The 14,542-nt window shown below is 39.2% G+C and overlaps 1 protein-coding gene across 2 annotated transcripts in view; it reads right to left on the bottom strand.

The window, feature by feature from the left end:
* Positions 1-7,560: 7,560 nt before the first annotated feature.
* The window catches only part of FNDC3B (fibronectin type III domain containing 3B), a 413,666-nt gene continuing 406,684 nt past the window's right edge, over positions 7,561-14,542 (bottom strand). For both annotated transcript variants that reach the window (XM_073674905.1, XM_073674906.1), the window contains exon 26: positions 7,561-13,004. In XM_073674905.1, the coding sequence (XP_073531006.1) occupies positions 12,693-13,004 (312 nt within the window). In that variant the 3' untranslated portion in view covers positions 7,561-12,692. The remainder of the gene's footprint in view (positions 13,005-14,542) is intronic.

The following is a 14,542-nucleotide window of genomic DNA, read 5'->3' as shown; positions in this document are numbered from 1 at the left end:
CCAATGGCCAAGTGGAACGTATCAACCAGATCTTTACCAGCTACCTCCGGCACTTCATCAACGCTCACCATACCGACTGGGTAGAGCTCCTACCATGGGCTGAGTTCTCCTATAACAACCATGAGAGCGAATCTTCTTCCAAGTCCCCGTTCTTTGTGGTCTACGGTCAACATCCCCGGATTCCATTTCCCATCTGTGCTTCAGTGGACAACCCTGCCGCGGAGTCTCTGGTCAGCGAATTTTCCATCATTTGGGAGGACACTAGGTCCGTACTTCTTCAATCCTCCGAGCGGATGAAGATACATGCTGATAAGAGACGCCTGGACCCACTTCAATTCCGTCCGGGAGACAAGGTTTGGCTCTCCTCCAAACATGTTCGTCTCAAAATACCCTCCTATAAGTTGGGTCCACGGTTCATTGGTCCATTTGAAGTCCTCAAGCAAATCAACCCAGTAGCCTACAAGTTAAAACTCCCGGCCACCTTACGGATTCCCAACTCCTTCCACGTATCTCTCCTCAAACCAGTTGTGCTTAATTCTTTTTCCGACAATCCAGGTACAGTCATATGAAAAAGTTTGGGCACCCCTATTAATCTTAAGCTTAATGTTTTATAAAAATTGGTGTTTTTGCAACAGCTATTTCAGTTTGATATATGTAATAACTGTTGGATACAGTAATGTTTCTGCCTTGAAATGAGGTTTATTGTACTAACAGAAAATGTGCAATCTGCATTCAAACAAAATTTGACAGGTGCATAAGTATGGGCACCTCACCAGAAAAGTGACATTAATATTTAGTAGATCCTCCTTTTGCAAAAATAACAGCCTCTAGTCGCTTCCTGTAGCTTTTAATGAGTTCCTGGATCCTGGATGAAGGTATTTTTGACCATTCCTCTTTACAAAACAATTCCAGTTCAGTTAAGTTTGATGGTCGCCGAGCATGGACAGCCCTCTTCAAATAATCCCACAGATGTTCAATGATATTCAGGTCTGGGGACTGGGATGGCCATTCCAGAACATTGTAATTGTTCCTCTGCATGAATGCCTGAGTAGATTTGGAGCGGTGTTTTGGATCATTGTCTTGCTGAAAGATCCATCCACTGCGTAACTTCAACTTTATCACTGATTCTTGAACACTATTGCCAAGAATCTGCTGATACTGAGTGGAATCCATGCGTCCCTCAACTTTAACAAGATTCCCAGTGCCGGCATTGACCACACAGCCCCAAAGCATGATGGAACCTCCACCAAATTTTACTGTGGGTAGCAAGTGTTTTTCTTGGAATGCTGTGTTTTTTTGCCACCATGCATAACGCCTTTTTGTATGACCAAACAACTCAATCTTGGTTTCATCAGTCCACAGGACCTTCTTCCAAAAAGAAATAGGCTTCTTCAAATGTGCTTTTGCATACCTCAGCCGACTCTGTTTGTGCGTACTTGCAGAAACGGCTTCTTTCGCATCACTCTCCCATACAGCTTCTCCTTGTGCAAAGTGCGTTGTATAGTTGACCGATGCACAGTGACACCATCTGCAGCAAGTTGATGCTGCAGCTCTCTGGAGGTGGTCTGAGGATTGTCCTTGACTGATCTCACCATTCTTCTTCTCTGCCTTTCTGATGTTTTTCTTGTCCTGACACTTCTGGCCTTAACAAGAACTGTCCCTATGTTCTTCCATTTCCTTACTATGTTCCTCACAGTGGAAACTGACAGGTTAAATCTCTGAGACAGCTTTTTGTATCCTTCCCCTGAACAACTATGTTGAATAATCTTTGTTTTCAGATCATTTGACAGTTGTTTTGAGGAGCCCATGATGCCACTCTTCAGAGGAGATTCAAACAGGAGAACAACTTGCAAGTGGCCACTTTAAGTAGCTTTTCTCATGATTGCATACACCTGGCTATAAAGTTCAAAGCTCAATGAGGTTACAAAACCAAAAAAAGTGCTTTAGTAAGTCAGTAAAAAGTAGGCAGGAGTATTTAAAACAAGAAAATGATAAGGGTGCCCATACTTATGCACAGGTCAAATTTTGTTTGAATGCAGATTGCACATTTTCTGTTAGCACAATAAACCTCATTTCAAGGCAGAAACATTACTGTGTCCAACAGTTATTACATATATCAAACTGAAATAGCTGTTGCAAAAACACCAATTTTTATAAAACATTAAGCTTAAGATTAATAGGGGTGCCCAAACTTTTTCATATGACTGTACCTCCCCAGCTCCGGTCTCCGCTGAGGACGTCTATGAGGTAGAGAACATTCTGGCCACCAAGAGGGTAAGAGGAAAAACCTTTTTTCTGGTGGATTGGAAGGGGTTTGGCCCAGAGGAGAGAACTTGGGAACCCAGGGAGAACATCCACGCCCCGCTTCTCCTTAAAAAATTTCTTTCCGGCCTGAAAAAGAGGGGGCGTAAAGGGGGGGGGGGTACTGTAGTATTGGCATCTCTGCCCCCTGACAAGCAGAGATGCCGTCCCTCTTACGGCCGCGCTCCCGTCTCCTGCTGCTGGCGCGCGCAGCTTCCCAGGCACTGTGCTTAGGGTGCGCGCGCGCTCCTTCCCTCTTAAAGGGGCCGCGAGCGCCGTCCTAAGGAGTCCCCGGCCAATTGCCGGAGGACCTTTCATATAAAAGGCACCTCCTCCAAAATGGAGGTGCCCGTGCAAGGTTGTAGCTTTGTGTCCTAAACTCTGCTTCAGCCCTCAGGTCCCGCTGCTAGTCTGACTACCAGTCCAGTCCGCCAGCCTGACTACCAGTCCAGTCCTCCAGCCTGACTACCAGTCCAGTCCACCTGCCTGCCTTCCAGTCTAGTCCACCTGCCTGCCTTCCAGTCTAGTCCGCCAGTCTGACTACCAGTCCTGTCCGCCAGCCTACCAGTCCAGTCCGCCAACCTGACTACCAGTCCTGTCCGCCAGCCTGACTACCTGTCTCCGCCAGCCAAGTGTACGCTCCAGCCCGACGGTCTGCCTACGATCCAAACCCGCCAATCTGTCTATGGGCCTGGCTTGCCTGCCTACCTATAGAACGTACCAGTAACCTGCCATGCCTATCAGCCAGCCTACCAGGAAGCTCCTACCAGTTACCTGCCGTGCCTATCAGTCAGCCTACCTGGAGGCTCCTACCAGTTACCTGCCATGCCTATCAGTCAGCCTACCTGGAGGCTCCTACCAGTTACCTGCCGTGCCTACCCGGAGGCTCCTGCCAGTTACCTGTGGGAGTCACCTGCTCTCATACAAGGACAGGCCCAAAGTAGCACCTGGTCCCTCTGCTCGGTCCTTCCCTGGTTCACGGAGTCGATTGAGCCGCTGTGCGACCTTGGCCAGTCTAAGTTGATACCTAGTTACACCCCTCTGGTCCCTCCTTGCTCTGCAGCACAGAGGTTCCACCACCCGGATCCGTAGCAATAACATGCTGCATTTATCTTTCCTTCAACTTTTACCAAGTTTCCTGTGCCTTTGTAGCTCACACATCCCCAAAACATCAGCGATCCACCTCCGTGCTTTACTGTAGGAATGGTGTTCCTTTCATCATAGGCCTTGTTGACCTCTCTCCAAATGTATAATTTATGGTTGTGGCCAAAATGTTCAATTTTGGTCTCATCACTCCAAATTACCTTGTTTCAGAAGTTTTGAGGCTTGTCTCTGTGCTGTTTGGCGTATTGTAGGCGAGATACTTTGTGGCATTTGCGCAGTAATGACTTTGTTCTGGCGACTCGACCATGCAGCCCATTTTTCTTCAAGCATCTATTGTGCATCTGGAAACAGCCACACCACTAATTTTCAGAGAGTCGTGAATTTCAGCTGATAGTATTTGTGGGTTTTTCTTTGCATCCCAAACAATTTGCCTGGCAGTTGTGGCTGAAATCTCCTTTGGTCTTCCTGACCATGGTTTGGTTTTTACAGAGCCCCTGATTTTCCATTTGTTAATCACAGTTTGAACACTGTTGACTGGCATTATCAATTCCTTGGATATTTTTTTGTATTACTTTCCTGTGTAATACAGTTCAACTACCTTTTCCCGCAGATCCGTTGACAATTCTTTTTCTTTCCCCATGACTCACAATCCACAAACATCAGTGGCTGGATGACATATGCAAGAGTCTGTCTGGATCCCAGATACTCACTCAGCTTTTATGCACACACACTAATTACAAGCAAACAGGTCACAGGTGAGGATGTTACCTTTAGCAGCCATTCAAACCCATTTGTGTCAAATTCTGTGCATGTTATCAGGTCAAAATCACCAGGTTATGTAAACTTTTGATCGGGGTCATTTGGATGTTTTTGGTAGTCATTAAGATTTCAAAAGAGAAAACACAGTAGTTTGACAATAAATGGCTTCACCCAACCAGTAACCATGAGTGGAGAAAAAGTTTTATGTTATCATTCATATTCGCTGAAACAAGGCCAAGAAAGGAAAAATTCTGCCGGGGTATGTAAACTTTTGAGCACAACTGTATAACACATATATATATATATATATATATATATATATATATATATATATATATATATATACACACACACACATATATACACACACACAATAATACAGATACTGAGAATTACATCCAGTATACAGGATAGGAGAAGTGGTAGTGGGCAGTGTATACATATATACAGAATGAGGCCACGTTCACAAATTCAGTATTTGGTCAATATTTTACCTCAGTAATTGTAAGACAAAACCAGGAGTGGGTGATAAATACAGAAGTGGTGACATGTTTCTATTATACTTCTCCTCTGATTGTTCCACTCCTGATTTTGGCTTACAGATACTGATATAAAATACTGACTAAATACTGAACGTGTGAATGTAGCGTAATGTAGATACTGAAAATTACACCCAGTATACAGGACAGGAGAAGTGGTACTGTGCATTGTATGTATGTATATATATTGTAGGGTTTTGTACTCACTCAGCTGCGTTAGAGGTAGGCACAGGACACTGTCTCTTTAAAATGTCCAAGGCACGTTTATTCAGGCTTCATAAACTGCACTTTCAAAGAAAACAAAACACAGCTTTCTCCGGCACAAAGTAACAAAACAAGAAAATAAACAGTCCATATAGTACTGTGGGTTCGCCTGCTCACAGTCAGTGTCTTTTAGCACAGACACGCTGGAGGTCTCCACACCTCCAGCCACAGAGACTGAATGAGACACTCGGTCTCCATTTTATACACACACCCTAGGGTGGAGATATGTGATCAGCCAATCCCACCTGTTTCTTATGACTGCTCGTACAAACCGGCCCTGATACGCTCTATTAACCCTCTCAGCACTATGTGTGCTGGAGCATGCTTTCCTGGTTTTATATCACTGAGGCTACCAACCTCAACGATACATATCTCCCCTCAAGGACATGTCCGGCGGCCATGTTACAATATATACACACACACAAGACAGGGGACGTGGTACTGTGCAGTGTATATATACAGTAAAGGAGAAGTGGTACTGTGCAGTGTATACATACAGAATAATACAGATACTGAGAATTACAGCCTGTATACAGGACAGGAGAAGTGATACAGTGCAGTGTATATTGTGACAGAGTCACTGGAGTTTTATACGAAGGGAGGTATGTGTCACTCCGGCTGGTAGCGTGTGTGAACTGAAACCTACAAACTTTCTGCCAGCATGTTATATGCTGGGGGTTAACTCACTTAAAGGGTGTGTTTTTTTGTGAATGGCAAAGAGGGTGGGAAGCCATTCACACTACCTCCCCTCAGGGTGTGGTTGAGCAAGGTTAAATGCTCATTCACTATTTTTTTTTCTCTGGTCTGATCTGGAGAGTGAAGTCTCCAGGCTGTGTGTGGAAGCTAGAGAGTTTCACATAAGGACTTTGCCTGAATGGTTTGGAATACCAAGAGCGGGCAAAATCCACTCACTTATGGACTGTGCAATACTTTGGTGTTTTGTTTTGCAGTTAGGCCGGAAAGGCCATGTTTATTTTGCTGAATATGCAGTGCTTATGCTGCTACAATAAACCTGCAGAGGAAACCGTGTCCTGAGTCTACTTCTGGAAGCAGCCGAGTGAATCATGCCTGTGTATATAATTTGGAATGGGGAGTACACACCATATACAGAGCTCCACAGTATATACTGTGTCATAAAACATGGTATGGAGCTGTGTGTAAATTATATAGTGTAGAGATGTGCCTTTATATATAGTGTAGAGTCCACACTAATATACACACAGAACCATATTATATACACATATCTACACTATATATACACACAGCACCTTCCTATATGCTATATACACAAGTCCATACTATATATTTAAGTATGCTGTTTACATTACATAGGATATGAACTCTTCTTACCTAAGCACCACTGTTATATTCAGTATTAGATCAGAAATACATTGTGGATAGCGGTGTGAGCAGCCTCTTCTTACCTCAGCACCCCTGGTATCTCTAGTGTTAGATCAGATAGACTGGGTGGACCGCAGTGTAAGCAATCTCCTCTTATCTCAGCAGCCCTGGTATCTCTAGTGGTAGATCAGATAGTGTGGACAGCAGTGTAAGCAGCCTCATCTTACAGTATCTCAGCACCCCTGGTATCTCCAGTATTGATCATATAGACAGGGTGGACAGCATTGTAAACAGCCCCCTCTTATCTCAGCACTCTTAGCAACTCCAGTATTAGATCATTCAATTAACTAGAAGCAAATGTTCCTACACATAAAGGGAGCATGGCTTCCTACTCCACATGCTCACAGGCGCCTGTCCTATTAAGATAATGTAACTAGATGGCTGCCATTTTAATATACTATAATTACCACAATATACAAACAAGTGTGATTGGCTAGATATCAAGGAATTATTTACATGACATTTCTTTTAGTTATTTTATATTTATACATACTGTACAACATACATGTCAAACTCTGGCCCGCAGGGTGGTTATATTTGTCCCGCGACACAAGAACCACCACCCCTATGCAGGGCCATTATTCTAAACGGAGGATTATGTGGGTCCCATTATACTGTATGGAGGACTATGTGGGGCCCATTATACTGTATGGAGGATTATGTGGGGCCCATTATACTGTATGGAGGACTATGCGGGGCCATTATTCTGTATGGAGGACTATATGGGGCCAATTATACTGTATGGAGGACTATGTGGGGCTCATTATTCTGTATGGAGGACTATGTGGTGCCCATTATTCTGTATGGAGGACTACGTGGGGCCCATTATTCTGTATGGAGGACTATGTGGGGCCCATTATACTGTATGGAGGACTGTCTGAGGACAATTATACTGTATGGAGGACTATGTGGGGCCCATTATACTGTATGGAGGACTATGTGGGGCCCATTATACTGTATGGAGGACTGTCTGAGGCCCATTATACTGTATGGAGGACTATGTGGGGCCCGTTATACTGTATGGAGGACTGTCTGAGGCCCATTATACTGTATACTGGTTGGCCCGTGACTTTGGCCAAGTTTTTCATTTTGGCCCTCTGTGTGTTTGAGCTTGACATCCCTGCTCTACAACAAACATAACCTTAAACATCAGAAAAACAACAAAATTCTAAAAAATGACTGACCAACAAGATAAGAAGTAAAACATTTATTGGGCTTAAATATATTACATATACACTAGAAGTACAATTAAGTTTTACATACTGTAGCAATTTCTTAATTTTGCAAAATCTATACATTAAAGTAGATATAACGGCTTTAATACAATGCATACAAAGTAGTCTTAAATTTACAATACCAGAAAAATGTGATTTAATTTTTAGTGAAATGTTTGGAATGTTTGTCCAATAGTGAGGTAAAAAAATATTTTGTAATTCAATTGAAACAGTTGTTGTGCAAAAATACAATTCTGACTTGTCTAATTGTTGCTTTCAATTCGACCAGAAGAGGCAACAAATCTATTGCAATTAGGTATCTGGTAGCCAACCTGCACATCCTAGAGATCTAAGGTGACTAGTTCTTTTCTCTGCTACATCCTGACACTGAGATCTAAGGTGACTAGTTAGTTTCTCTGCCAGTCTGTTTTTGCAAGCAGCAGAAGTAGGCCATTGCACTTATTTCATTTGCCTGCCAAGGTACAGCGGTCATTAAAGAAATGACTGCTCTTTTATCAACAGGTCATGTCAGAGTGAACACGAATGCAGGTGTCAAATCCTGACCAAAAGCTTTGGATGAGTATTCTCAAATTAGAAATAATGCACAAAAGGTCAATTCTAATTGCGGAAAATGACTATCATATGACAAACTTATGATATTCCGTTGTTGGAGGCTTGGCGTGCCAATATTGGCATGGCTTCTTTAGGAGCCTGAACGTATGATTAAAATAAAGCATTAAAAGGACTATGAGAAAAATATAAAAATATATTTTGGTAATTCATATTTTTAATGGACACAAATATAAAAATTACATTAATTCCATAATAAAAAATAAGTCCCTCCAGAAATAAAAGACAATATCTTCTAAAACTGGCCAATAATGTTCCTTTTTCCAAATGCATATATAAAATATTCCCATAGTGGCTTACTAATGGTTGGAATAAAATGACAACGCCTGTGTACTCTAACAAGATTACACTGTAACATTTATCATGAAACATTCAAAAGCAGCATTACAAAAAATTATTTTAAAAATTGATATATGTTTTACGTACCTTAAAATTCTTATAGCCCCCACCTTCTCATTTCTTTTGATTAAAGAGTTAAGGTGCAATTATATATTATTAAAATGCTTGCTCATTTTTTTCATTTTTTTTCTTACACTTTTTTTTTTCTTACCACTACAGATATGATGTATTGATAGCGTAGCTAATATGGAAGTGGTATAATCAGTGACTTCCGGTATATTTTACCATTTTTATAAAAAGGTACTAAACATAATGATATTTAGCTTTAATCTACTGATGTTGGCTGCTTATTTCTAAAAAAAAAAAAAAAAATTAAAATCAACAAACCCTTTCATTTGCAGGAAAAAAAGTAATAATGCTTCTGTGAATGAAAGCATACAAGATTATAGGAAACATACCCCAAGCTTTTCTTTTTTAAAATTCTATTATTTTTTTTTTATTGACCAACTGCATTGTTCTCAGGAAATTTATTTTAGCAATTCATTTTTTTTTGCAAGGTAGCAGCACCGCTTTAGATTTTTTTTAAAATTCACAATACTTTATTTCTCCTTTAAACAATGGGACAATTACTTTGTACATTTAATAAAATACAAAAATGACTTTTATTAACACCTGTATAGATTATGCTCATAAAATACAGAAGACATAAAATATATTTAAATAAAAAAAAAGAAAAAAAAAAAGTCATTTGCCACAACCTTGGCAGAAATATTAGTTTGCAGAGCTATGTTAACATAGTGTTTGCAGTTATATTACATGACAATTTCTAACATTTGCTACATCGTTATAGGCACACAGCATGATTAGTGGATCATAACACTTTCCTCAGAAGAGATGATTAAAGAGTTTGATTACATGTAAACGTTTCAATCACGGATGTTTTTTTTGGCTTTACATGCGCTGATTTTAGGTAACAATACAAAAAAAAAATCTCGCATAAAGACAGAGATCACTTAAAATGCTGCTGGGTAAAATTAACCTAGATTACAAAAAAAAATGAAAAATGATCATGCTACAAATATTAGTACATATTTATTTGTCTTTACAATAAATAAAAGATTGCACTGTAATTGGTTCTTTAAAAGTACTTAATATATTGTAAAAAAAAACAAAAAACAAAAAAAAAACTAAAAAACAAATAGTTCCCCATTGCTTTGGTTATGGGAATAAAAAGCAGATATTCTATATAGAGGAATATGACAAGATACCTCAGTGAACGTCAGACATTTAATTCTATCACGATGCAAAGAAAAGCAGCAAAAATATACAAAATATAGATTTATATAAAAGCAGAGTATATGTTGTGTGTCTGTTGCCCCTTTTGGAAATGAACTGCACCTTCAGCTGAAATGTTTCCCTGAGGCACTTGATATTGTAAAAAAACGGAAAGGTCATAGAATGAATAAAAATGAAAGCTTTTTGCTTCATGTAATTCTTTAAGAAAAACATTGACTATTGTGATTAGGGTCAGATTTGTCATTTGCATGTTTTTTTTTTTAAAGTCATTTTTTGGTCTTCGCCAAAGTTATCAAAATGGCTCACAATGTTTGAGGAATCTAGTGCAAATGCAAAGACGTTTTTATTTTTGCTCTTCTGCTTTATTTGGCCTTTTGTTGAGTAAAATGTTTTACAACTATTTCGATAAGCTTTTAAATGTTGCATTTTTGCCTTCAACTGGGCAAAAAATGTACACAAATTTTGTACCCCACTAAGGGTGTTTTCACACTGTGCTTTGTCCCACATTCATTGGTATCTTCGGGGCTTACATCCGAACCCCCAGCAAAACGGGATTTGGGCGTATGTGCTGACAGGACCACCGACTAAGAGGGCTCACTCACACGACCATATAAGACGGCCGAGTGCTATATGATGTTTTATCAGTTAGCACTCGGCTCAGTGTTATACTATGGGGCAGTGCAGATCTGCGATTTGTTTTCTCATTCCGATTCGGCATGAGAAAACCATCGCAACATGCTGCGGGTGCATCCAATGATCGGATCACACGCACTCATACAAGTCTATGGGTGTGTGTGAAACATCGAACTGCACACACTGATGTCATCCAAGTGCAGTTCCACATCCACGGACAGAGACAATGTAGAAGATGGAGAAAACAGCACCTGTGATACGATTCTCTCACTAAGGTGACACTAGGCTCAAACTCAGACAGAATTTGATCCGAGTGACATTTAATCGGCCCGATATGAGAGAATCGAAGGCCGTGTGACCCCCTAATGGTGCCGACAGAGTCAACATGTGCTCTGTTGTGCATCATTTTCGGGCACGTACACCTACTGGAGGCGGACAAGCAAGGCGTAATCTAATACGACTGAGTGTTCGTCTTCAGTACTGTCGAAAATTATGCACGACAGAGAACATGTTGATTTTGTTGGAACCATTATAGTGAATGACTCCTTCGGAACATACACCTGAATCCAGTTTTGAGGTGGTTCAGACATAAGCCCCAATGGGAATAACGAGCAAGGGACAAAGCGCAGTGTGAAAGAACACTAAGGTACAGGAGTACAATAATGTAAAAATTTTCCAACATTTCGAAAAGTCTCAAGTGATGAATTAGCAGAAAAAATTTGAATAATGATAGCCATGCCCAAACCGTCGAGCTAAGTTAAAAAGTAATAACTAGGGCTAAAAAAAAACTAAACTAGCCTAAAAATAATGCAAAAGCCATACTGAATTTTTTAATCCAAAAAAGGGTGCAAAAAGAATTGTGAATTGAGGCCTTGGTATTTAACGGAAATTGACTAAATGATGATCGCACTAAATGAGGAGGTGCACAAATCTCTAAAGAAGATATGCTATATGCTTAAAAAATCTCAATGTCAACTATTGGTTATGATAATTAGGAAACCATTATGACTAATCATTGGACTCCCTATGAATAATATTTCATCTACTTTGTTGGCAGCACAGTGGCCTCAATGTAAGATTATTCACATACACTAATAACTTTTATAGTCCTTACTAATGAGAAAAACTAGGTTGACTCCCTGGATCCAGAATTGCATTGTAGATTTTAGGGTTAAAATTGATTTTGTTTTTAATAATTTTAGAATTGGAATTTTTTTCCTGCCTTTTGATATGTAGGACTTTGTGTACATACATACAGGTAGGACTTGTCATCTGCTATGCCAAGGGAGCGGATAGCGTAGGACTTGTTTCCCAAACAGCAAGCAGTGCTTTACATCTAGTCAAACCTTAGAATAACCTTTAAATCTAGCATTAAGCTTCAGTATATTTTCAAAAATGTATATTCAGAATAAAAAATAATAATAAGGGTAATAACAAATATATAAAACATACAGTGTTAGATACTGAAATGTGAACTACAGTAAGTAAAGTTTTGGCTTGTATGCTAGCTCGCTGCAGGGTCATGGCAATGCAATGCTTCATTTCACACGAATGTTATTGTGTTGGTCTTGGACACGATGTTACTGCCGGCCGCCATGTACAGCAGATAACATAGCAGCTTTAAAGCACATTGAATTTTAAGGCACGGTTTTCATTTGCGTATATTGTATATCACTTAGGCTTGTAAACATGCAGTTAAGTTCCCTTCTTAAAGATAGCAATATAACAGGAATACAAGCAATTTCAAGTAAAAAAAACAATTAATTTTATATATGTACGAGTCATTTTCTCTACTTTTATAATATAAGTTTGTATATTGTGTATTTGTACTCATGTACACACCGTGTTGTGAGTGAATGTCTGTGTGTTTGGGTGGAAAGCCACATCGCTTAGAATTATTCTTCATTTTGACCAGTCATTTAGAATTAAAGTCAACCGCTAATAGAAGTCCCAAAAATAAATCCGCTATGGAACACTGCCGCTGTACTTTATACTGCAATATAGCTGCTTAACAGAAACAGATTTCAGCTACGTCCTGGCTTTACATTTCAAAAAGGTGCATCCAAACACTGAGAATGTAATGAAACAGTTAAAAAATACGAATATAAAATGTCGAACGGAAAATGTCTGTATTTATTTAAAAATGAATATTTGAATAAATGGATTATAATGCGCAGCATTAGTTAAGATATCTCTAACCTGTCTTCATGGTTTACTTCATAAAGAAGTACTGAAGTATAAAAGCAAATAAAATAGACAAGGTTGCAAAGCCTAAAACAATCAGAATTGCAAACTGTTCATCAGTAGGCACCATGCCCTTGAGTTTTGAATGGTCAAGGTGCGCTAGGTCCTCCGGCAACACGAGATCATTCCGTCTCATAATAAAAGATGCAGATGGACTGTAAGAGCCACAGAGTTCCTGCGAAGTATCGATACATCGACGACATACACAAATCCGAAATCTGTAATCCATGTTAGTTTGTACACCTGAGATATGAAATGATGTGTCTTCTCCTCTGTATACCTGCAACATACAATCAGAGTTAAAACTATATACATGAATGGAAAATTACTTTTATTTATGTAAAAAAAATAAAAAATATCATATTTAAGTGTTCAAAAAAACATTTTCCAAAACAAAAAAACATGCAATTTTTTTTTTAACCAGAACTATTTTATGCCATTAATCTGACAAGAGAAAACAGACCCCTTACAATGGTATAATTGAAAACAATACAACAATACACAACTTTACTTATTGATAATAAATTCCATTAAAGTACCATAAAAATCTAGGGTGGTGTGGATGCAAAGAAAAAGAAGTAGAAAGACATCACCCTAGATTTTTATGGTATTTTAATGGAATTTATTGTCAATAAATAAAGTTGTGTATTGTTTTAAATTATACCATTGTAAGGGGTCTGTTTTCGCTTGTCAGATTATTATTTAATTTTTGGGGTTTATGCTGACCCGTAATTATTACAGGGCCTTTTTGGTTTACCATTTTATACCATGAAGATTCTTTTTGAAATCTTTTTGATGAAGATTATATGGAGCTGCAGAAATCATTGTACTCTTTATATAAAATAACATAATACAGTTTCCGCTAAGATGAGAACTTTAAATGACATTATATAAGGAAACTTATATATCGAATATTATACACATACCACCACAAACTTCTTCAACTTCCTGTCTCAGTTTAATTTTTTTTTATTATTCAGTGGTCTTTATTTTGTTGCATAGCTGATAATTCAAGATAATTCTGGCTTGGACATAATATGACGGCTGCAGCAGATTAGTAGCCACTAAATGGTCGTAGCAGTCATGAGTAGTCCCCCATTGGAAGAGGAAGCAAGAAGACAAACAGGCAATACAGGCATCACTGGATTGCAACAGCGAGGGTCTGGTAGGAGACTATATGTTTGTTCTTTTTTTTAATAATCCTATAGTCTCATTTTTTAATTGCTTCAGGACCACCCATTGACTTTAAATATCCAGGCAGTCCTGCTTCTACTCTGCAGTGATGTAGTAAAGCATATCTACATAGTAGTGCAGCTACACACAATCATGACGCTGCAGTATGTTCATTCTCGATCGTTGTATACACAGCATTAAACAAGCGCTGTGTATGCAGTAATAGGAAGAGCTGGTGGTGCTTCCTCCACCATACAGGGCAGTCATGTGATCACTGTGTACAGGAAGGGAGCCGCAGCTGCTGGGTTAGAAGAGACCCAGACATCTCTGATATGCAGCCAGGAGGCTCCATTTACCTTGTAACTGCAGCTAATATATACAAATATAAATTCTCTTCCCTCCAAAAGTCTTTTATGACCTTATAGGAGCACAATGTTTAAAATAAATGAAAAATAACAGGTATAAAAAGTAAGTAAAAATGCCACTCTCAATCCAAACTGCTGTTATTAGCTCCGCCCCCGCAAAAAAAACTTGTATAAAAGTAGTTGTTACAGAATGGGGAAGAAATTTTTAGATAATTTTAGTAATTCTTTGTGGTCATAAAAAATGTGAAAAACAAGACACTTATTTTCTTTATTTTTCCAC

The sequence above is a fragment of the Phyllobates terribilis genome, unplaced genomic scaffold (genome assembly GCF_046119375.1).
Source record: "Phyllobates terribilis strain yellow unplaced genomic scaffold, ASM4611937v1 Scaffold_3__8_contigs__length_932513732, whole genome shotgun sequence".
Classification (NCBI taxonomy): domain Eukaryota; kingdom Metazoa; phylum Chordata; class Amphibia; order Anura; family Dendrobatidae; genus Phyllobates; species Phyllobates terribilis.
Note: the sequence above shows the minus strand (reverse complement) of the source record. Positions and strands in the feature narration are given on the sequence as shown.